The sequence below is a fragment of the Cydia amplana genome, chromosome Z (assembly GCF_948474715.1).
Source record: "Cydia amplana chromosome Z, ilCydAmpl1.1, whole genome shotgun sequence".
Classification (NCBI taxonomy): Eukaryota; Metazoa; Arthropoda; class Insecta; order Lepidoptera; family Tortricidae; genus Cydia; species Cydia amplana.
In genome coordinates this window covers 26262178-26288567 of record NC_086096.1, presented here as the reverse complement: position 1 = coordinate 26288567, position 26390 = coordinate 26262178, and the positions used below count along the sequence as shown (strand labels likewise).

The window sequence follows — 26390 nt, the reverse complement described above, 5'->3', positions numbered from 1 at the left end:
CCCAAGGATCGCATCTTGGTCCCTTACTATTTATTTTATATGTCAATGACATGGCAACCTGTTTTCGAAATTCTGAGCACCTCGTCTATGCAGATGACACAAAAATCTACAAAGCTGTGTCCTCGGAAGCAGATTGCCGTGCATTACAGCATGATTTGGATAACTTTTCCCTCTATTGTTCAGATAATCAACTTTTCTTGAATAATGAAAAATGTTTCATAATCAGCTTTAATCGTAAAAATGATCCGTTAATTTTCAATTACACCTTAGTCGGGAAAAATATAGCCCGGGTATCTTCCATTAGGGACTTAGGTGTTACATTAGACTCACAATTAAATTTTAGTTTACATATGGATAACATATGTAAGCGAGCTTATAAGAAGTTAGGGATGATTCTCAGGATCGGACAGCCCTTCAGGCGCCCCAATACTTATAAACTTTTATTCTATTCCTTTGTTAGGAGTATACTTGAATTTGGTTGTGTTGTTTGGACACCTCAGTATCAAGTTCATATTGATCGCCTGGAAAGGGTCCAAAATATTTTTCTAAAATCTCTCTGTTACAGAACGGGCAATTATTTCGAACGTACTTCGTTAGCAGCGAAGCATTTTTGTGTTCCTTCCCTTTATAACCGAAGAAACTATTTAGATGTAATGTTCTTATTTAAAATTCTTAATGGAATAATAAAATGTCCGAATCTCTTAGAATTAGTCACTTTCAGTTGTCCGCACCTCCCCCTACGTTCCAGATCTCTATTTCATATCAGCTTTGCTCGTAAGAATTACTCTCGGCACACTTTTTTCAGACGAGTCCCTAGTTATGTTAATAAGCACTTACATGATATTGATCCTTTTCACTCTTCCTTGTCTAGTCTCAAAATTGAACTTAAACGTAAATTGTTTTAGTTTAAATATTAGTTTAGATATTAAAAATTGTTTTAAATAGGTAACAAGATGTATACACGTAACTTTCTGATTGTCCTACCTTCCAAACAGTGAAACAAATTGATGACTACTTGTCTTATCCGATAACACTAAATTAGAAATTGATGTTAAACCTATTTTCCAATCTTCTACGTACGTACCCTCTATATAACTTCACACAATACTGTTTGTTTTGAAGACTGGTAAATATAATTTAAATAGGTATGGTTCATAATTTCAAATTTCTTTTTCTTTCTACGGTTATTATGTATGTTAACATTATTTACTGATTAATGAACCTCCAGGTCTGTTTCTTAAGTATGTTAAGTACACTACATTGTACTATAAATCCATTTGCATTATGTGACTGTTTGTGTTCTAAATAAATAAAAAAAAAAAAAAAAAAAAAAGCTACATCTTGATGAAATCGCTAATAAAAGTGAACTCTAGTACTGGTGAATAAAACTCAAAATATCGTGACCAAATATATATTTAGATGCGAGGTCTGCAAGGTAACTTTACAATTTCTATTCGAATTTTAAACAATTAACGCTACAAATTTAAGCTCACTGGCCAGCAATTTCGGAACTAAAGTTTTTCAATAGAAAAGTGGGTGGGTCAATTATCTGCAGCACTATGTCTGCAGACATTTTGGACTAGCCATTGAGTTTTCACTTCTGTCGGCACTCCCGGAGTGCAACCCGTTGTTTTTATTCTAAAATTGCAAGAACAGATGTTCAGGCATTAGGTAAACATGAATACCTAGACTCGGCCGCGTAAGAGTTTGGATGGGTTTCCGCAACGAGATGGTAAGAGATAGGTAATATTGAACCACCATTTTACATTGTCGGCTAGCAGAACAAAATCTCAAAAAAGATCAAAAAAGCTCGTTCGATAGAAAGTCTGATAAAAAGAGGCATATCGTCCACGAAGAAGTAGGCATATAGTACGTGTGTTAAACTATGGTGTTACCTGGAGGGGCAGCACATGGGCGTAGTGGTGTAGGCATGGCGGAACTCGGCGCCCGCACTCCTGATGGCCTTCATGGTCCGCGGCATGAAGTTTAGACTGCCCAGCTCCACGTCCTGGTCGTCCGTCAGCACCATGATGATGTTCGGCTTGCGCTCCCGCGGCTGCGGGAACGGAATGTACCCGCCGCTCTGCCACTTGTTGCTCACCCTCCCCTTGGCTCGCGTGCTGTTGTCTTTAAGCGGTACTTGGTGATTCCTTTCTTGCATTTTACTTTGGCTAAGAGGCTTCTTTCCTCCAAAAGATTTATCCATATTATTATTTTTATTCAATTGCTTGTCGCTTTTACGCGGCTTTTCTTCTTTTTTATGAAAAAGGTCGGTGGTTTTGTTGGATGCTGCCTCGTCGGAGGAGTGCGCATCTGGCCCTTTCCTTCTGTCTCTCCTAACATCATACTCGCGGTCCCAGGCCCTGCGCCTGTGGCCCCGGAACTTTGAACTGTTTCTATGCCTCAAGTTTCGCCTTTCGGGCAGATCCGTGAGGGTTCCATTAAAGGTGGTTCTGTTGCGGTTGTTCTCTCTGTTGCGTATTTCTCGCGCTCTAGCCGTTTCCTCGTCTTCGAAAGAATCTCGTGTCGCTGATATAACAATAAAATTCCAGGTTAGGAGAAGGGGGATGACTTTCAAGTTCATGATGGTGACTTAGAGATATTAAGAGTAAGATTCTTTGTTAGGTTACGTAGCCAAATACTGGAATTGTAAGGTTCATGTCGTTAATATTGGCATCGCCTGGCAGACTAGTTTTGCAAATTGCTCGGCCATTTTCCTCGCCACCTATAACAAGAATTACAAAATCTGGTATAATTAGCTATTTAGAGTTTTACAATTTCAGATAACTAGATAAGTAAATATCTACTAACATTTTTTTTTGTTTTTCATGCTCTAAAATTGTTCATCTATGAAGCGGGTTGAAAATGATACGTTTCGGACCTAGGGAGTATTCATTACTTCCAAGTACATACATCCCATCCCAGAAATTGAGAGTGCACCAACGAAACGACTCTGGGTTTGGCACTGCCATAGTGGAGAGAAACCATAAGGCTAATAAGTCTGAATTTTGTATTAACTTCTTTATGCTGTATTTGTCCAACTAGTTTGTCAAATCTTACAAACCATAAGAACCTGCGAAAAACTGTTTCGTTCGTCGGCAGTCAATATGGGAGCATTTAACGATCCGCATTATTCACCGGCGGCTTTTAACAGAATTGCTCGGACCGGAGTAATGGCCAGTTTGGAAATAAATAGAGCTTCACCGTGCGAGTGCCGACTACCGCTAATAAATTTCAAACACAAATCGAAATGTCCTTTTTAAAGCCGCACGTATTTTTAAGTAAGGTAAACGTACAGGTGCTCGACGCGTCCCAGTACATACATGTCATCTTGAAACTTAAGTCATTGTCAATAGAGGTGACAGCAGGGTGTCATCTATTGGGCATTAGCATATCGAGCACTAGTACGTTTACCATACAAGAAGACCTCTTGTTACATTAACTTCTGACTTCTGTTTTTTGTATGCGTGACCAGTACGGCTACCATCAGTTTGGCACTGACAGAAACGCCATCGAGAACGTAATTTACTTTCGTTTCGGTACATCTCGCTCGTAATCGCATATTAGTGCGAACGAGATGTATAGAAAGTAAATACGTTCTCGATAGCGTATATGTCAGTTTTGACACTGCCAGTGACTCACGGTACGGGCTCAGAACATGTACGAGTAGGTAGGATTATAATATACATATATGTATGTATTTTTATACATACCTATACATGTAGTTAGGTATACATATTAGCATAGTACCTACGTAATGGGTATATGGCATCGTAAATAAAACAAAGTCGAATAGTACCGTCCGTCCTTATCAACTAAATAAACATTGTGCTGCAAGATGCAGTCTTAGCTGCTACAAAAGGGATCTACTTTAATGAGGAATAGCCGTGTATCTAATCTACTGAAGTAAATACTGGTAAATAGCTCATAACTATACAAGAATTACGACGGTATATTGTTTGCCTGCGCTGTTCTTTATTAACCTATTCGAACGTAGTTGTTAATTGCTTAGCCTTGGAGTATACTTACAATCGATAGTAAGTTTAAAAAAGAATTTCATTTTCAAAAAATAAATCCACGCTGTAATTGTGAATCATGTTATCTATATATAAATTTGGTGGCCTTTCTTTGGTTATAAATACTTATTATAAAAAAATCTAGAACGATCCTCTACTTAAAATACATATTAAACTTTATATCTTAATTATTATCAAATTTCCGGTCTACAATACATAGCAGGTACATGGCATGCAGGCATGGCAGGTGACAGGTGGCATTTGATCTGGTACATTATTTAAATCAGCTAGCTGAGTGGTTAGCATAAAATACTCAAAGTTAAAAACCGCAGGAAGTCTATATGCATCACGTATTTCTTTCCTTTGACAGTATAAAGCCGAAAATTACTGAAATTATAAACCGATTGTGGGAGGTGTGTTGCTGTTTTCTTTCTGTACCAAAATTTTATTCTATTGAGGAGTACAGTAAAAGCGTAAAATTCAAAACCGACTACGACTTCAGTTGGAAATTACATTTTAATTAGTTACATGTTCGAACGAGGTGTAACAAACCGAGCGATCTCTTTCGGTGTTGATCGGCACGCGCCTGGCTGCAGTCGTCGATGGCCGTCGTCGATCGTGTCAGTGCCCCTATCAGTTACCCTCCGTACTCCGGCGCCGATATAAATCATGATCAGTGCAATTGTTCGCAGCGCTGCGCCGAACAGTCCGCGACCACGTCAACACATTACACCCTCCATTACACCCTACCTACAACAATCTCGACACGCGGCATGTGAAGCTAAGTTCAAAAGAAGAGAATACTGTAGAAGTAATACTGGCGGCGCAGCGGCCGTGTGTTATACGTAATACGAACCATTCGGAGCCACTTTTAACCTTCTTTACTACATCTATAAAACAAAGTCCCCCGCCGCGTCTGTCTGTACGTATGTTCGCGATAAACTCAAAAACTACTGAACGGATTTTCATGCGGTTTTCACCTATCCCAACCCAGTGAAGCCGGGGCGGGTAGCTAGTCTTAACTATTTTAATTTTGAACTTGTACCGGTAAAATTGTTTAATAGTTATTTGTTTTACAAGGGGGCAAAGCACGAGGGTTAAACAAAATTTGCCCCCGAGTGAAACACAACATTTTTCACCACACCAACCCGATGAAAGCATTAATTGTAAGATATCAAACAAAATCAAATCCAAATGAATGTAATTAAATATTTATCATTCAAAATCATCATTATTAAAAGTCGATTTTACTAGCAAACATAAGAAAACAACTCAAAACTTGCATTTGATTACTTTGCCTCACATGTGAATAAAATGAAATATTCCTATCAATTTTTGAACAACCAAGAGAGCCTTTACCAGTTGGTGTGGTGAAAATAGTTTTATCAGGTTCAGATCAGTTAAATCTCAATTTTACCACTGGCAAGATCTTGGTATTAGGTATAACTAGTGGGAAAAAGTAGAAGTTAATAAGTAACATCTGCAAACTGCTGCAGTCGTGTTACGGGCGCTGTATGGTGACTGCAAAAATCACAGCGAAATTATGATGCAGGCAGGCATCAACGCAACTTGATACTTTATAACATTCCGATGGTAGAGATTACATTACTAAGATTTGATAGTAAATAGGTAATTATAACAAATAATGGAAATGTGTTTCGTTCAATCATTCGCACCTGACTAACCGCTAAAGATGCCGCTTCGGCGCCGCTTTGATAATACGGAGTCAATTAAATTAACATTTAGCATTTGTAATTAAATTCGTTATAGAAGGCATAATTAAATGCTAAAATCGCAAAGCATGTCATAGTTCTGTTTTTTTTTTGCTTTCCTCGTTTTCGGGTTAGCCCTATAAAAAGTTGACTTACTCACCTACATATTCAGCTGAGAGTATGGTCACTCAACAAAATCAACCTGTACCTATTTACATTCCTGTAGGTATTTAGCCTTTCAACTACATGTACCAAACCTTCTGTAAATGGTGCAAATGGATAATTATTAATTATCCAAAACGTTAAATGAGAATATTTGTTTCCATAAGGCGTAATTACGAAGTTGTTGTAATTATCTTGGAAGCCGTGATTCCGTCCCGCGTTGTATCGCACGCCGGTAACGAGCCCTTAATAAATTAGAACTTAATCACCCATCGGAAAGTTAGCGCGATTCGCACTCGCGGCTCCTTATGTAAATCCCCCTAATGATCCCCGCTAAACTTATTCTTCGGAACTTTCTTGCCGAAAACATTCAAGCTGTATTCAGCGTAACAAACTGGTATACTTAAATCAAAAACATTTGGGATATGACGCGAGTTTAACCTCATTTCCGACCTTTCAACATCGCGCCGGTAATGGAATTGGAGGGTTGCAGCCCTGAACAATTCCAATATAAATACTTTCGTCGGGACAGATCAAGAGGATATCCAAACTTCGCGGGATGTGAAATAGACTGACCGTTCTAGTGAGTAGAGTTCCACTTCCGTATAGGTACAAATGTAAATAATATTTAGTCACATTAATCTAAGAGATTTTCATCAATTTTACACATGTACGAGTAGATCAAATGACTCTGCAATGGGAACAATAATAGTAATGTTTAATCTAGTTTAACAATTAACTTTTAAAAAACGTTGTCCTCTCCTACAGCACTTCTGCATGCGTGAGCTCAAAACACAATTGTTAGGACATTGGCAAAGCCGTGTTGCTTTCCATATTAATAGCCCTTTTTACATCTGTTATATTTTTCTCATCGTTATTTTTTTCTTCCAGCACAAGTAAATGGTGTTTTTTGGGTTTAAATTTAGTTATTGTAGTATATTTCCTGTACTAACGAGTACAAAAATAATGTGTGTAAATGCTCTGACTATGCATCGGGGCTAGTAGTAACCACTCAAGAAGAGGTAAACAATAGGTGGCCATACCGCTAAAAAGCGATCTCTTCCAGACAACCTTTAGGTAGCTGAAATTAATAAATTAAGTTAAAAGTTAAGATTGAGTATAAGTATAGGTATTATGGAATTATGATCACTATATAGTAATAATAAAACAATCGCACCGCATACATATTATTATCTTACAATTACAGACACGAAATCAGTTGCTTGTAGTAAAATAAAATCGCAGCGCAAACAATTAAAAATCGCATTCATATAGCATTGGGGTAAAGTCTACGAACTTACAATCACAATAAATCATAAATAAATGACATGCAAAAAATGGACTAACTAACTAATAAGTTAACTTCTGAAAGAAATAAACTTTATTTAATAAAGACTTATTATGGATTTTTATGCAATATAATCATTAAAAAAAATCTAAGACAAATATGTGACATATCATATCACATATCCCAAGAAACTTTGCAACAGCTAAACTAAAGAAATGATACAAGCACAGACAAAAATTGTATTTATATTTTTTCATCTCCGAAGGTCGTCCGTTTTAAACGAATCCTCAGCCAGCAAGTAGCTACTTCCGAGCCTCGACAATAATGTACTATTTTTTTTTTTAATTTAAGCCCAACCAAAGGACACTTGAAGGAACTGTCATTCGATGCAAGAGGTATGTCTCTAGAGATTTGAAGTCTGAAAGAACGTAAAAAGCTTAATTTCAATGCAGCGCAATGTAATATAAGTACATTACATAGCATAAAAGTAGGTACATTACCTTCCTAGAATATATGTATGTACCTACATTGCAAAGGCTATGAGTATGTAGAGTAATGTAGAGCTACATGTAGCGTAAGCCTTGATTGGTGTTAGTGGCGTAGGTATATGAACTGTTACAACATTTATTGAACTTAGAACGAGAAGTTACGATTATTGGCGAGTTCTTGTTTACGGTCGTTTTATTAACGGTGCTATCAATTTGAAATCTTCATAGTACGTAGTGATCATATTAGGGCTTTAGTAATACATAGCTAACGTATGTGTATAGTTGTATACCTACTACATACAATGTACCTACAATGATCGAACCTTACATTGTTGTTAGAAACAATGACACGTACCTATTTATGTACAAATATGATGTTTATTTAATGAATAGATGAACAGTGCAGTGGTGTTGCACGCTAACGCTGCAAGTTCTAGCAATATAAATAAATACCTCATACTTTAACTTCAACTGTCACAACAAAACAAATATATATTGTTGTTGAAGTTAAGAAATCATTTTTTTAAATAGTCTTATTTAATACAACGATGAATCGACTGGTTTCGATCGATTTTAAAACCAGGTACCTACCTATTCAAAATCTCTCGGAAAATTACATTTTGCAGAAGTGGAACGGGCGATGAAGACTTTAGAGACCAACCATAATGTAAGTATGGTTATGGTTCATGCCACATTTTATTTCTATCTAGCATTATTCCATCCACATCAATTCAAGGACATCAGTAGGTAAATACAAGTACGAACTTTTATACAAATACAAATACAAATAATTTATTGAGAAAAGTATAGTACAGTGGTTGCTACGAGTATTAAAGACTAAGAATTTACAAGTGATTTACAAATCTTAATCTTAAAATTTATGAATGCACCTAAAATATTAAGGTTACCCAATAACCTGGTTAGTTTAATCCATTTACCATTATAATTCCTGCGAAGGGTAAATTCTCTCACAGGGTTGGTGCAACCAGGGAATTTTGGGAGGGCGTACCAACGAGGATAATAGGATAAAGCACTATGAATTTATGGAAATAGGTGAATGCTCGCCTTTGATCTTAATTAAAGCGTCGCGTACGTTCTCTAACACACGCGGCGCTGCGACTGGAATGTAATTTAGTATAAGTCAGAACACCTTTAATTCACGTTGAAGCTTACTGTAAGCCACACTACACAGTAGAACTGGGCGCGTAGCCAACCAAAAACCTCACCAAATAGCACCAAGGACGGTCAAAATGTAGCCGAAAACACCTCGCGTGATTTGTGCACAACCCCAAAGTATTAACTGAGGTAATTATCTGTATTGTTTTATAAGACTGATGTCACAATCAATCCTACTAATCCTACCTAATATTGTAGGTTCCTATAACAAGGTTAGCTCTACGTATAAAACCCAAACGTTAAACACTCTACAAAACCAACAAATTGTTTTAAAATCACAACCCAAGTAAACACTGGAATCTCAGCAAAACGCGCGACATATGTTACTACAAACCGAGTCACTTGTTTAGCCATTAGTCTGCGAACAAAAAGTTGTGAGCTCGTTACTGTGAACCACGCAACTACGCAATTAAAATTATTTATTTTGGTTAGCCATAAAGTGAGCTGTGACGTGGTTCAGTGGCACATGGCCTCGGGCATAGGCGCAGTCTCGTGGGAATCTCCGCCGCATGATACCAACACTTCAACAACGGTTACATTTGCTGCACTGCTTGCTAATCGAAACATAAACATACATGCCTACGTTTCGCTTTGTTTCTATTACCTATTCAAATCAGATTATATTGTTGTTCCGAACCGAACGAGGAAGGCGTACGCGGAGCCGAAGCCAACACGAAGAGAACACGGTTTTAACACCCCCTGGCACTGACTAATATAACCGACTTGGTTTCACATTACATCTCAAAACTTTTTTGTAGTAGAAGAATTGCGTTGCGAGACTTGCATCTTTTTACATGTATGAATGCTTTTGATGGGATTTATATGTTTACCTCAATACCTAGGTACCTGTCAGTTGTCATTTTAATAACAGGTTTAAATTAATATATGCAGTGAATTGAAGATCTAATTAAACAAATTAGTTTTTCAGATATTATACTCAGGGCCGGATTAAGCATGTCGGGGCCCCTAGGCAGTGCAATGCTCGGGGCCCCCTTACAGTCAATTCTACATACATAATGTTCAGTTGTTCAGTACAAGGATGTAAGTTTGCGATTTTAATTTCAACCTTCAGGTGTCAGTTGAGCCGATCCGAACATGCCGAGCGATGTCTTTTTCGCTCTTATTGCGTGGACATAAAGCTTTTTTCTATCAGTTTTTGCCGATTCCTTTTTGCGTCAAGTGTGGGGAGAGCCCTTTTTTTTCTCAATAGGTAGTTAAATATTTTGCCAGGCTGAACAGCGATTGTCCGACCATAACACCATACGCCGAGCCACATGATTAAAATTAACGTAATAATATAGACTTTCCATGTATAAATGACACTTCATTCACCAGTCAAGCTAGCATGTAGGTATAGAGTCAACCTGAAAAGCAGATATTGGACATTAGGTATGAGTAGGTACCATACATTTTTTTTTATGAATTTTGGCTATTTGGAACAAATATTTTTATTACGAGCGCGGGGCCGCCGGAGCCCCCTAGCCGAAGCGGGGCCCATAGGCAGTTGCCTACTCTGCCTCAGGGTTAATCCGGCCCTGATTATACTTATATATCGTGACGTGACATGACATACCTCTTATAACATTGCCTACATAATAGTAATATTATTACCTGCTTTAAATTAATATTCAACGTTGATATTCAATGTTATGTTCCAATTAATCAATCAATTTTTCAGACTGATAGTGCCGTGACGTGATATTATGTACCTACATGGCTCCACAGAAATAATAAATAGCACGCGGTACGCGTAGGTTAAAATACCGCAGCGGATACTTCTCTAGAAAGAGTTAACCGGACGGCAGTTTGATTTTATTTATTTCCTGCATTTTCTTGTAAAATAATAAATGCTGTGGAGTAAAAATATGAAAACAAAAGTAACTGTACTTCATAAAAACAAGATACTTACTTATAAAATGTATGTTACCAATTACCATACATACATAAAATGGTAATCTCAAAATACACACTTCAAAAAATTAGTACCTAATCGCAAACTAGTTTATTCTTCCTAATAATTCTGGACATTCCTGTCATTTATTTGAAAGTTCAAATAAAGTTTCCGTCCTATATGAGCTGTAAAACTGAATTCAGAAGGGTTTTAGCACCACAAAGAAAATTATGTGCAAGTCCTTGAACCGAATGACTCCCGGTATTACTACCTTTGGTACACGAAGGTCGCATTCAGCATTCACATCAACAATGCGCTCGTAATCGTCAATTCGCTGCAGTGAATTAAAAATGCGAGTTTATAATGAAAGTATCGCGTGGCGACGAATTACCGCGCACAGGGGGCCGATTTTCGAATTTCGATCGCTCGATTTCGTCACTCGAAAATCGGTGGAAAACGGCGAAATGCTGATTTTTGAAATACGAGTGATAAAAATTGGGAATCTATTGGTATTGACCACTCGTTTTCAATTCTATTAGTTGAATTTACAGGCCTAGTAGTGGAGATATTACTATTACTGAACGAAATACACGAAATCGAACGGTCGAATTTCAAAAATCGATCCCCAGGCGTCCGGCGTTCCGGTGGCTCACACTCGACACCAATGAAAATGGACCACGTTGACTGATTCCCGACTTCATGAGATCACGAGATAGTCACGTTTAGAATAGCAAATCTCATCGAAATCGTTAGAGCCGTTTCCGAGATCCCCTAAATATATATACATATAAATAAATAAATAAACAAGAATTGCTCATTTAAAGGTATAATATAAGGTATAAGGTATTTTATTTGATAAGTTCTTCCAGTTCTACCTACCTAATGCCTAGTTTCTATATTTGAAAAATACAGTTTCCTCCGAAGAAGGAAATCGTAATGGTGTCTTTATATGTATTATGTACTAAGACCAGCGTAAACTTCATGGCATTAACGTAAACTCTCGATACGGTAAAAGAATTCTACTCTTTAAATATGATAAAAAGTTTTGCCTGGTTCTCTGCAAGGGCAAGTGCTCGATCGTCGAGTTTAATGAATGCTAGGTTTTATGCAAACAGTCAATTCTATTTGAGGCATGGCCACTATAAAAATGCAGCAAAGAACCTTCGATTCTGAATTACTTAACTATGTTACGTAACGACACTAAAACTTTTATTTATTAAATAGCACTAACATACAAAATGAAGCGGGAATATTAGGATTAATACTTATTAAAAACCTTTTTTTACATTTTATTTTAAATAATAAAAACTCCAAACAAATTAAACTCTCTGTGATTTCTATCGCTCGTATTTAAAAAAAATTGCATATCGCCGTTTTCCACACATTTTCAAGTGACGAAATCGACCGCTCGAAATTCAAAAATCGCCCCAATACATTCTACGACTCTTCTCTTTCCGCACAGACTCTATTACCATTTACAGATCAGTACAAAAACATTACATGTGTATTTCCATTACTTATGTTAATTAAACGTACATAAAAGAGCAGATATGTAGTTGGTAAGAAGAAAGCAGTAAGTTATACTTAAGGCGACATGTTACAGGTCCGCACTCGACTGCTTCTGCATACAAACGTAGGCCCCACTTTCCTGTTTTTTTTTTCACAATTTGATGTGTAGATTTATAACAGCTTTACGTTTGATTTTAACGATTTTTCAGTAACAAGTAGTAACTGTAGTAAGAGTTAAGAGGGGACAATAGCTACTGACGCTATAGGCACTTTTTTCATACAATTTCCATTTCGGGAGAAAACTGTTTCCTTTTAACTAAATCTTAACAAATCACTTTGATTTTGATGTCGATCGCTTCAGCATAATGTTTGTAGGTTTCGCTTTTAAACATTTTATTTGTATTGCAAATTTTGAAAAACCTTTGTTTTCATTGTGTCAATAACATAATGTACTAAAAATATCAAATTTATATTGCTTACTCAATTTATCTACGCACATCCCCCATCCCTTCGGTCGTGTTTTAATTTATCGACATTCATTTCGAATGTCGTATCTTTCGCACTTGTATCGTAATATTCGTAATGTACCTACTATTAAAACATTGTTATGATATGAGGACTGTGCACAAAAGTTAATAGATGTTAGCGTCAAATTTAGCTTTAATTTTATGTATCTGTAGTATCAAACAGAAATAAGTCATTTAATAGTTCCTACATTACTCTCATTTTTCCTATTTTATATTTGTTTGACTGCATCTTGATGCTTTTGAAAATGGTACGTTGCCTTATTTAATTAAATAAACATGACTCGGTGATCTATAGTCTTAGCGTGAGTTCTCGTAATAAGATCGACCGATAATAAGTACAAAATGTCATTTTTATTTGCTCCGAGTCATTTAACTAAGTGATTTTCGAGCTAGCAAAGAATACCACAGCACGCAAGGGATACAACAACAATGAATTCGGAGTAGAGAAGTACCTAAGGTATTCAAATTTAACTCAGTTTAATTCAATATTTCATTTTAAATACCTACTAAAAAGTGTAGGTGATTCATGAACGATTGTTGTTATAATTTTTATTTCTATTATTTTTTGTTATTTGTAATTACAAAATTATACATGAAAACGAGTTATATAATAATAACTACGCTTAGCCTTTGTTTTTAGGGTAAAAACCCAAAGGGTAAAAACGGGACCCTATTACTAAGACTCCGCTGTCCTTCCGTCCGTCCGTCCGTCCGTCCGTCCGTCCGTCCGTCCGTCTGTCACCAGGCTGTATCTCACGAACCGTGATATCTAGACAGTTGAAATTTTCACAGATGATGTACTTCTGTTGCCGCTATAACAACAAATACTAAAAACAGAATAAAATAAAGATTTAAGTGGGGCTCCCATACAACAAACGTGATTTTTGACCGAAGTTAAGCAACGTCGGGCGGGGTCAGTATTTGGATGGGTGACCGTTTTTTTTGCTTGTTTTGCTCTATTTTTTATTGATGGTGCGGAACCCTCCGTGCGTGAGTCCGACTCGCACTTGGCCGGTTTTTTTTTAGCTTAGCATGGCTTTTTAGGGTAGCCCACTGACAGACAGGAAACTCTGGGAAAAAGTGTACCCAATTATATTTATCCTGTAATATTTATGATAATATTATTACGTTGTAAAAATCTCATTATATTTCGTTGGCAAACTTAGGAAATAAGGAGAGGGAAAAGTATTTTTGTTTTCACATTTTCCGTTATAAGTCAATTTTTTTCACTACGAAAAAAAAACTTATATATAACTAGATTTTGAAATGTTGCCCCCTCTTTATATTGGGAATTTTCCATAATTAATAAAAAAAATAACAAAATATACTCATACTCATACTCATATTTTATCGATAATATAAATTACAGGTCAGGCTTACATTACTAAACTACATTCAAGGTAGATTTATAAATATACAAGATTCATACATTTGAGAAAAAAATTAAAGTCAATTAACATTATTTGGTATAATTATTTATAAATATTTTCAGGTCAAATATTCTTCGACACTATAAAACGGCCGCTCAATATGCAAATTTTTGAGTCTAGCCTTGAAACTCATCAGACTAGGCGCATCAGTTAATGGATGCTGGTAGGTTATTGTATACAGCGGGGCCCATAACATGTACAGATTTAGCCGTTTTGGCTAGACTACGTGGCACTGCAGCTAATTTGTGTCCATAGCGAGTTACACGGTCGCTTTTTTCACCCCGTCTGGGATATTTATCCAGGTTCTCCCGTGTGTATACGGCTGTCTGGAGTGTTGGGAGACCCGGCATTGTGACGATACCTAAGGCGGTGAAGTGTGGCTTTGCCGACTCATGCCACGGTACTCGAGCCATAGATATTACGGCTCGTTTTTGGAGCCGGAAAACACGCTGCCAGTCGGCCGCGCGTCCCCATAGCTCAAGCCCATATTGTACTATGGACTGTATGCTGGCATAGTAGCAGCTGAGGACTGCCTGCCGCGGAAGAACAGTCGTCAGCCTACCCAAGGCAAAACAAGCTCTTCCCATCTTTCCGCACAGGGATTCAATCTGGTTCTTCCACGTTAGGGTTTGGTCAATATGAAAACCCAAAAAAGGAGTAGTACTGACCTGACCAATGACACCACTTATAATGTGTATTCGTATACGTTATAGTGTATACACTTTCAATGTGTCTAGGTTAGCGTTGTTAATTACTATTCCAAATTTCAAGTCGATAGCTTTTAAGTAGTTCTCGAGATATTTAGCAAAGTGACAGACAGACGAACAGAGTCGCACCATAAGGGTTTTTTAGGGTTCCGTACCCAAAGGGTAAAAACGGGATCCTATTACTAAGACTCCGCTGTCCGTCCGTCTGTCACCAGGCTGTATCTCACGAACCGTGATAGCTAGACAGTTGAAATTTTCACCGATGATGTATTTCTGTTGCCGCTATAACAACAAACACTAAAAACAGAATAAAATAAAGATTAAGATCCCATAAAACAAACGTGATTTTTGACCGAAGTTAAGCAACGTCGGGCGGGGTCAGTACTTGGATGGGTGACCGTTTTTTTGCTTGTTTTTTGCTTGTTTTGCTCTATTTTTTGTTGATGGTGCGGAACCCTCCGTGCGCGAGTCCGACTCGCACTTGGCCGGTTTTTTTGTACCTTTTTGGTACGGAACCCTAAAAACATGTAAGTACCTACTTAAACAAACTCAACAACCACGTACAACTAAAGCAAACAAGCGTAACTAGGAAATATTTTGCTCCAAAGCTACCATTGAGAGGATGCAGCAAGTCACGGCTGATAATACTTGTACTTGGTCAGTGGTCAAGGTGCAAGTGGTCTGTGACTTTTGATCTTACTAAACCGAATGAATTAATTAATCACAAGTCCGAAACCCAAACGTCGGGGCTGACACCACACGGGGAGTGAACAGCGCTTTTCCATTATTCCATTACCTAGGCAAACCGATTGACGGATCACTCGCGTAGGCGACTTACCGAACGCACCAGCCTAATTGTCCTTAAGCCAGGTCACCTTCTAGCGAAATTAAAAAAAAATATTTCCGTTCCCAGCTGGCTACATAGAGCGACGTCGTTGTTGGTCGTCGAAATAGAGGGCAGGTATAGTATACCCAACAAAAACATAAATGTGAAATGAGAGCCAAGTTCAATATTAAGAATATGTGTCGTTGTTGATTCGCCGACAAAAGAATTGAGATCTATATGGGTGCCAAGTTCTGTGCTGTGTAGAAAATCCTGAAATTATAAAGGATTTGTCTTGGCTAGTTTTTACATACGTAAAAACTAGCCAAGACAAATCCTATGCCTATACAGGCATATAAGTGATATATATTTATCTGTTACTTTTTCAAAAATTTGGTTTGTTTTTAAAAACTAGCCAATACAAATCCTTTATAATTTCAGGATTTTCTACACAGCACAGAACTTGGCACCCATATAGATCTCAATTCTTTTATCGGCGAGTCAACAACGACACATATTCTTAATATTGAACTTGGCTCTCATTTCACATTTATGTTTTTGTTGGGATATCATTACTTTTTGTACAAAAAAATACTATAGTATTCATCATGAAAGCAGTTTGCCTAAGCTGAAAAGGAGACCCTCGCTGACGCGCGGTTAATTGTCAAAAAGTTTCAGTTTTCAGATTTTTTCTTTTGTATACGCCTAATAGTCTACCTTCATGCCAAATATCAAGTTTGTAAGTGATCTAGAAGTGGATTATGTTTTTGGTCTATAAGTATTAATTTTTTTTCCATCGAAATATCAATAATTTCCAGTTTTCAGATTTTTCCCTCTATATGGACCTAATAGTCTACCTTGATGCCAAATATCAAGTTTCTAAGTCATCTAGAAGTGGGTTAGGGTTTTGGTCTTTAAGTATTAATTATTATTTTTTTCCATCGAAATATCAATAATTTCCAGTTTTTAGATTTTCCCCTCTATATGCACCTAATAGTCTACCTTGATGCCAAATATCAAGTTTAAGTCATCTAGAAGTGGGTTAGGTTTTTGGTCTATACGTATTAATTATTTTTTTCCATCGAAATATCAATAATTTCCAGTTTTCAGATTTTTCCCTCTATATGCACCTAATAGTCTACCTTGATGCCAAATATCAAGTTTCTAAGTCATCTAGAAGTGGGTTAGGGTTTTGGTCTTTAAGTATTAATTATTATTTTTTCCATCGAAATATCAATAATTTCCAGTTTTTGATTTTCCCCTCTATATGCACCTAATAGTCTACCTTGATGCCAAATATCAAGTTTCTAAGTCATCTAGAAGTGGGTTAGGTTTTTGGTCTATACGTATTATTTTTTTTCCATCAAAATATCAATAATTTCCAGTTTTTAGATTTTTCCCTCTATATGCACCTAATAGTCTACCTTGTTGCCAGATATCAAGTTTCTAAGTCATCTAGAAGTGGGTTAGGTTTTTGGTCTATACGTATTAATTAATTTTTTTCCATCTAAATATCAATAATTTCCAGTTATCAGATTTTTCCCTCTATATGCACCTAATAGTCTACCTTGATGCCAAATATCAAGTTTCTAAGTCATCTAGAAGTGGGTTAGGTTTTTGGTCTTTAAGTATTAATTTTTTTTCATCGAAATATTAATAATTTCCAGTTTTTAGATTTTTCCCTCTATATGCACCTAATAGTCTACCTTGTTGCCAAATATCAAGTTTCTAAGTCATCTAGAAGTGGGTTAGGTTTTTGCTCTATATGTCAGTCAGTTTCAAAAATGCCGGTTTTTAAACGTTAATTTATCAATAACTGTTTGAGGTATGTTTATGAAATTTTGTATTTTGTACAAGCTTGAATACATGTGCCAAATTTCATGTGTGTAGGTTAAGTAGGTTTCAAGTTGTGAAGGGGTCAAAGTCAAAAGTAGCTCGAAATGGTTCGTGTAATATTACACACGGTTGCTGCGTCGCCAGTTCCTTTTTCTTTGAACTTGGCTGGACACGCTGCCGCGTGTCTAGATAGTATGTATGTAGCTTCATTATGATCACTTTGAACTTAGCCTCAAACGGATGATTAAAAAATAAGCCTTTATGAATCATGGAGCTGAAATAATGAAATTCACGTACAAGTAAAAAATATATTTAAAAAAGTCTTTCACTTTGTTCTGTTCAAGTCGGTCCAAAGTTAGCTTAGACGGGGTGTAATAAATTTAGTAAGTATACCTAAAGATATATTTGACAATCAAACTATAGCTAAGCTGTAATCCCAGAATGGCCGATCAAAGTATTGGAAAACTACTAATCTGAACAGACAAGACCAAGACTCAAGTTTGCAAGTAACGAGTTCTGCAGGAGTGACGGGCTAAAAGTTTTAAGATGATGGCCAAGAAACGTGGCGCATAATCCCATTAACCACTCACATGATTCCGATTTTAACAAAAGGTGCCCTGAACTGCTCTGCCATTTTGCAGATACGACGGCACAGTGTCATGATATTTTCAAAAATCGATAACTTTACTTCTGCTAAAGCATTTTCAACGATTCTTTTGGTTTTTTAATGTTAAAGAAACAAAGAATTTATTTTACTACTAAAGCATTGTGCTGTTATACTAAAAATAATTATTAAAAATTCACAAAATTTACCCAATGAAATAATGTCCGCGTTATAGTAGAAAACTATTTTTAATTAAAAATCTAAATCGATAACGTATCTTTTTTTTGTATTCAATTTAAAGAAGACTTAATAAGCTTTTAATTGGTACTAAACACCTTGATAGCTCACCTATTAAATTGCAGAGTAAAACTAATTCAAATTCCGATAAGAAACTTTCGAATTGCTCAATCTGCTGTGAAACTAGATATTATGTTCATGATTTTTTTGTGGCTAATTTAGACACTGAAGTACTAAAATATAGTAAAAAACAGTTTAAGACACTAATAATCTTGAAATAAAATGCATAACTTATGCAATTATAACGATGATAGTAGCTATATAACTTAAAATAACAAAAGAGTATCTACGTACCTACTAAATTTTGGTGTTTTTATAATTTCCGATCACCAACAACCGAACTAACTTATAACTACACTAACACGTTTAATACATCCACCATAACACACACTTCACAACATATTAAGCACAATAAACTAATAATAACTATTAACACATAAAATTATACTGATTACAAACGTAAATAAGCCGGTAAACTGACTTCTTCCATCTCAAAAATAAAGATGGCTACCCATTTAGGGTGGAGACACAACAGCGCGTGGTGCAGATGTTCAACAGAGATAGGAACTTTAAAATTGTAATACCTAATTAATTATTTATTTAATCGTATAATTATTTAGTTTATTCAATGTAAATAGCAAAGAAATATTAGTAAATACAAATTATAAGTAAGTAGTAAAAAAAATCCCAAAACGCGTATGCAACGCGTCTAGTACACCACATGCCTTACGATATGCAGAAATGCTTTAAGCAACCACAGTTGCCGGGTTTGTACTTACAATTTACCGTCACATGTTTTGATCGCTAATCCTGTGTAATACACAGTGATTTAATACATTATATGGTTTATTAATGTAACTTAATAATCGAACTATTTAATGGCTATTGGTTGCTCAAGATATATTTAGTAATCTTAGAAATGTAGGGCATTCAAATAAGAAACACGTCAAAAATCTACAGAACTATTGTTTTGAAGTGATATTATTTGGTCATCAATATTAAGTAGGTCTAAAATATAGTTTTAAACTAATAGACCAATAAACGCGGAGTAGTTTAATATACATTACTAATAGAAATATCTAAATTTGAATACTTGAGGCATTTTAAAACACGCAGCAACTTTTTACACATCGCACTTCCTGAACAACTTGCAAAATAAAATAGATAAGAAATACTGTGGTTATGTCTATATGGTTGAAACATTTTTTAAATATTGTCACGTTGGTAGTCTGTGTTTTAAAAATTGTTTATGCCGTATCTGTGCAGCCCTTCACAGATAATAAATAAAAAACCGCATACACTCCGTTTTGCAACTCGAGTTGCGACGATAATTTTAGAGGTGCGCAATCTTGAAACTCTAGTTGCTGGAATCATGTGAGTGGTTAAGGGTGAACCTTGTTGACTTCAGTTATGTCGGGAGTGTAATAATATATATCTTAAATCTTCATATACCTACCATAGGTAGTCTATTTAAAAGTGTTGTGTATACAGTGTGTAAATCCAATACGGGCGAATATTTAAACGGTGGTTAGCATAGGACCTAAAAAGTATATTGAGATAGATTTTACTTATAATTGCATTGAAAATTATAACCATACAAAATAATTCGGTCCGCAATGTAATACACCACACACGTTACGGGATACGAGCTTTTTAAAGTAACTGTCAACGCTTGTTGGCAGTTACTATGAAAAGCTCGTAATATCATTATCATCTTGTTTCTTAATGTTTACATTGCTGCTCGGTACATGTGGAAAAAATTAATCACGGGGTCATAATTAAGTGTAACTTAAAAAAACATCTTAATTAATGATAAGACAGGTAAATTCTATATCTGGTTTAATTTATTGCCCGTATTTGACTTACACACTGTATTGGTAGATTTACCCTTTTTGACTCTAAAGAAGAAAAAAATATTTGGCAATAGGGACATAATAAACGAAGCTCGTGCTTCGTCAATAAGCATCGTTGCTTATTGACTTAATCCTTATAGCGGCGCCGTATTTCCCGGCATACATGAAACAACATCGCATCTATAATCGAAAACTGTTAATGGATTAAAGCTGTCAACGGCAAGGCGTCAAAGACCGTCAAAACTGTCAACAGTGAAGTTTCTTAAAGAAATGTAAAGCGCCATTGGCTTCAGATTTGTTCGCGCGAAAAATTCCTGTCCGTCGGTTGCCAACAAGCGTGCCACTCGCCTGGAAGGCGGCCAACTCACTCCTCGCGTAATGTAAGTACACCTATACGGCTACCATCAGTTTGACACTGACAAACTGACATAGGGTGAAATCACATCTGTCAGCATCGAGCCGCATTTTATATATGAGAAATCGCTCGTTATTATGAAGATGCGTACGCATGCTTTCAGCTTTCCGCATGCGTACGCATCTTCATATTCATACTAACGAGCGATTTCCCATATATAAAATGCGGCTCGATGCTGACAGATGTGATTTCACCCATATTCGCTAGCGTGAACTTACTTCGCTCATATTGGCATATTAGTGCGAGAGAAATGTATAGAAAGACGCAGACGTTAGCCTATATGACAGTTTGACACTGATATAAGGCAGTCGTAGTAAGGCTACTACAGCAATTTAAGACGTGGGTACTTTACGTGTACAGTTTACTTAACTAATAACTACAATTTTAACAGAAAAAAATCTCAACCCAGGCACAGCCAAATCCTATTATTGTAAATATTAAATGCAAAATTATGTTAATACATTATTTTTCTCCATCACAATAACAGCCTTGTTTTGTTTGCTTTTAGGTATTACCTTAGAATTATTTTTGATGAATGAAAGGGGAAGGCCATCGAGATTAAGTCTGATTGAGGTGAGTTTGGTAGAAAAAAGGAAAATTAAACAAATTTTTAAAACATCCTTAATATTCTCATTATAATTTTAGAGTAAGACCAAGATAAGACTGCAACGATTTTGATAGCACACGCAGTGTAAGTGTTATTTTAAACGTCATACTTCTATGAAACTATGAGGTATAAATTATTCACAAGGTAAAATAATGGGACGCTATATTTTTCATCACCGAGGGAATTTATATATTTTATACCAAACACTTACCTACATATAAAACCAAACCATAAAACTAAAAGCTGTAACTGCCTATAATTACAAAATTAATACGTTAGGTTAGAAAACTAACAACATTTTTCAAGTGCCTGCCATCGTAAAGCATGATGTCGATTGCCTGTACCTAGGTACCTATCTACGGTAACAAGTCACAAATATATGGCGCACACTTTACGTTCAACAATGCCACGTTCAAGCATCCTTGGAGGCCGTAGGCTATTTAGCATTTATATTTATGTGGGTAAAAAAAAAATAAAATGTGCCAGCCATGCAGCGATACATTTATCCAATATTGTTGAGCAATATTAATAGTAAAAAAGCGGCCAAGTGCGAGTCGGACTCGCCCATGAAGGGTTCCGTATTTAGGGGATTGATGACGTATTAAGAAAAACTACTTACTAGATCTCGTTCAAAGCAATTTTCAGTGGAAGTTTGCATGGTAATGTACATCATATATTTTTTTTAGTTTTATCATTCTCTTATTTTAGAAGTTACAGGGGGCGGGACATTTTACCACTTTCGAAGTGTCTCTCGCGCAAACTATTCAGTTTAGAAAAAAAATGATATTAGAAACCTCAATATCATTTTTGAAGACCTATCCATAGATACCCCACACGTATGGGTTTGATGAAAAACATTTTTTTGAGTTTCAGTTCTAAGTATGGGGAACCCCCAAAATTTATTGTTTTTTTACACACACAGAATACATCTATTTACCAAGTTTCAACAGTATAGTTCTTATAGTTTCGAAAAAAAGTGACTGTGACATACGGACGGACAGACAGACAGACAGACAGACATGACGAATCCATAAGGGTTTCGTTTTTTACCATTTGGCTACGGAACCCTAAAAATAGTACATTGTACAACGAGAGGAGTAAGCGAAATTTTGTAAACGAGGTATATTTTAAGATTTATTTGATGAAAGACTCTAGTTTACAATATTCTTACCCCCGGAGTTACATAAAATGTTTTTCATCACACTTACGAAGAAAATATTAAATTTTAAACGAAATAATTCTTAAATACGGTGATTTCAAACTTTCATCCGCAATATTGTATTTTTTTGATAGGTTATGGCTCCTCTACACGACGGTCCAGCGCCTGGCCAATGAGTTGGCCATGCGATGGTTGGAACGCAACTACACGATGGCGACATTCAGTTGTGATCTATCCGGTTTCCAAGATGGACGTGGAAGCATTAGCCGTTGCAGCAATTTATCTATACGCCAAGTATCAATATTTTCTTCAAGTAATTAAAAAAAAATGGCGTAGAAGCTGCAGGAGTTTTTTGATGATACATACTTCCCGAAAAAATTTAATGTTAGATTTTTTTAATAATTAAATTAATTAAATATCTTTTTAGGGTTCCGTACCCAAAGGGTAAAAACGGGACCCTATTACTAAGACTCCGCTGTCCGTCCGTCCGTCCGTCACCAGGCTGTATTTCACGAACCGTGATAGCAAGACAGTTGAAATTTTCACAGATGATGTATTTCTGTTGCCGCTATAGCAACAAATACTAAAAACAGAATAAAATAAAGATTTAAGTGGGGCTCCCATACAACAAACATGATTTTTGACCGAAGTTAAGCAACGTCGGGCGGGGTCAGTACTTGGATGGGTGACCGTTTTTTTGCTTGTTTTGCTCTATTTTTTGTTGATGGTGCGGAACCCTCCGTGCGCGAGTCCGACTCGCATTTGGCCGGTTTTTTAATTTCATGTTACCATACAATTTTCTTCAATTATTTTAGATCATACCTATTATAATTTTGTTAATAGCTTACAAATGCGTGCAAATTGTGCAGTGTAGGTACTTACTATGTATAGTTAGATATGTATCTAATATTCATTTATTTAACTATTAGTATATATTTTTGTATCTTGCGGGGTATCGTCGTGGTTGTTCATCGACTTTTGTGAAAAATTGAGGGTATTTCCGAACAAATTTGCATATTTCTAGGATATAGATTGATGTTAAGGTCAGTAGATTGTGTTTTACAAAGAGCATAGTTTAACATATTAAATAATAAACGCCGGCCCTTCGGCCGTGTACGTAACCGACCTTTCGTAACTGGTAACGAAGGAAGAAAAAATGATCTTTGTACGATACTGGTTTCGAATAAAGATCATTTTTTTCTCGTACGTAATCAGTCACCATCTTTCGAAGGTGGTTCGTAACCAGTTACATAGTAAGAATTAATTTTCTTCATACGATCCTTCGCCTAGACTAAGTAAGGACTAGATTACATAACGAAACTGACTGACTGACTGACATATGAACGCACAGCCCAAACTGCTAGTTCTAGAGATTCCAAATTTGGCACGTAGGTTCCTTATAAGGTCTAGGGGTGCACTAAGAAAGGATGTTTCAAAATTCACCCCCTAAGGGGGTGAAATGGGGGTTCAAAGTTTGTTTGGGGAAAACCTCATTTTTTAGTAGTCTTAGTACGCCGGCGAAGCCGCGGGAAAAAGCTAGTTAATTACAAAGAAAGGCTTAATAGATCTATATTATCATTTAATTATAATTTGGTGCACCTAGTACACTAGCAACTGTATAATGAATTAAAATAAATGCTTGGCGCATAATGTAATGATCCGTTTAAGGGCATAATTTAGTATCGTATTCCCGATTTAGGATCAACTCGTCACACCAAAATTTTGTTCTAACCGGTCATACTGCAGAAAGCAATAATATTTGTTTCAACCCGTCACAAGTAAATTTAGTTCTATTAAGTCACATAGTAATTTTGTAGCTATTGGTCACACTGAAAATCTGTTCCTATTCGTCATTCCGTCAATAAGTTCTAACTGGTCACAAGGAGGATACAGACTATAGAGTCTTCTTTTGAAACTCATTCATGGATATAACAGTTAGTCTAGTCTATAACAGTAAGGAGTTTGAAGAGGTTTCATATCAGTATGTTACCTACGCTCAATGATGATTAAAACATTTTGACTCAGTTACGTATGAGGAATAGATAGTCTTTTTTCGTAATTTCAAATAGAAAATTTCTTCTCTCGTAACTATGGTTACGTACGAAGAAAAAATAATCTTTATTCGAAACCAGTATCGTACAAAGATCATTTTTTCTTCCTTCGTTACCAGTTACGAAAGGTCGGTTACGTACACGGCCGAAGGGAACGCCGGTATTTTAAAAGAAAAACTCCTTTATACCTTACCTTTAAACAAAGTATTTTACTTATAACCTATATTACTTGGATAGTATGAATTAGTGACATACCTAATTAAAAAAAAGCTATAGCTTTTTTTTTCACAAACCATAACTCCCACGGGAACAATATAAGTCTTTGTCTTCAGTTCATCATGAAAAAATATTTTTCGAGCAAGTGTGATGAAAAGTCATATACATAATTATGTACTTACTTAGTAAATTGGAATTATGTACTGACCAAGAATAATGTTTTTATAACAATAATATAACTTTCTCTGTTATAAAACTGTTCACGTGATTAATTAATACCGGAAGTTATTTAATTTCATAGGTATATATCACGGCATGAAGGTGAAAGCATTTTTATGAAACCACGATTCAAGAAAACTTTTTACGAATTGTTGGCATTGAAACTGAATTTTTAGGGTTCCGTAGCCAAATGGCAAAAAACGGAACTCTTATGGATTCGTCATGTCTGTCTGTCTGTCTGTCTGTCCGTCCGTATGTCACAGTCACTTTTTTCCGAAACTATAAGAACTATACTGTTGAAACTTGGTAAGTAGATGTATTCTGTGAACCGCATTAAGATTGTCACACAAAAATAGAAAAAAACAATAAATTTTGGGGGTTCCCCATAATTAGAACTGAAACACAATTTTTTTTGTTTTCATCAAACCCACACGTGTGGGGTATCTGGATAGATCTTCAAAAATGATATTGAGATAGTTTGCACGAGAGACACTTCCAAAGTGGTAAAATGTGTCCCCCCCCCCCCTGTAACTTCTAAAATAAGAGAAACAATGATAAAACTAAAAAAAATATAATTATGATGTACATTACCATGCAAACTTCCACCGAAAATTGGATGGAACGAGATCTAGTAAGTAGTTTTTTTTAATACGTCATAAATCCCCTAAATACGGAACCCTTCATGGACGAGTCCGACTCGCACTTGGCCCCTTTTTTTGAAAGTCCATTCGATTTTGGGGAATAAAATCGCGTTTTTTATCATAACTTAATAAATATCCTTTTTAATTATTTTACAAAAGCTCGCCCAACGCCCATAACATTCATTCCTACTCAACACGGAATGGCGCTGTAATTAGTTATTAATATCGCTTACATATCATAAGTACGTGAGTCAAGGACTACAGAAACCGGTATAAGTAAGCTCTCCGATTGCGCATGGGTTATTAAGGATCTCACGGTTTCCGAGATGTCTACACACTTGCGAGTAGCCAACCGTTGTTGGGAATAGGGAGTACTGCAATGTTTTGCCGCCAGAGTTCAGCACTAGCGACTTATTAGTATACCATGCCATAATTATAGTAACTTATACATATTTTTTTCTAAAATATTTCAGCCTCCCATCGTACATCTTGACTGGATTTTTGAAGTGAAAACTTCTTTAGTGGCGCTGGACACTTTTTGAGGTGGGGAAAAAATGATAAACTCGAGACAGCGTAAGGCGATCACGTGACCGTAAGGGGTGTAAGGCGATCACGTGACCGTAAGCCCCGTAAGGTGGCCACTCATAATTTAAATGGCATTTAAATCAATAAAGAAAAACTCAATGTTATTTGACATTTATGTTGCGGACTCCTTTTCAAGACTCTTTACCTATGTTCAAATAATTTGACGGGATCATGGCAG

The 26390-nt window shown here is 36.2% G+C and overlaps 1 protein-coding gene across 1 annotated transcript in view; it reads right to left on the bottom strand.

The window, feature by feature from the left end:
• The window catches only part of LOC134661374 (extracellular sulfatase SULF-1 homolog), a 78750-nt gene that overhangs the window by 41290 nt on the left and 11070 nt on the right, over positions 1 to 26390 (bottom strand). The window contains exon 2 of the mRNA XM_063517420.1: positions 1896 to 2725. Coding sequence (XP_063373490.1) covers positions 1896 to 2584 — 689 coding nt within the window. The 5' untranslated portion in view covers positions 2585 to 2725. The remainder of the gene's footprint in view (positions 1 to 1895; positions 2726 to 26390) is intronic.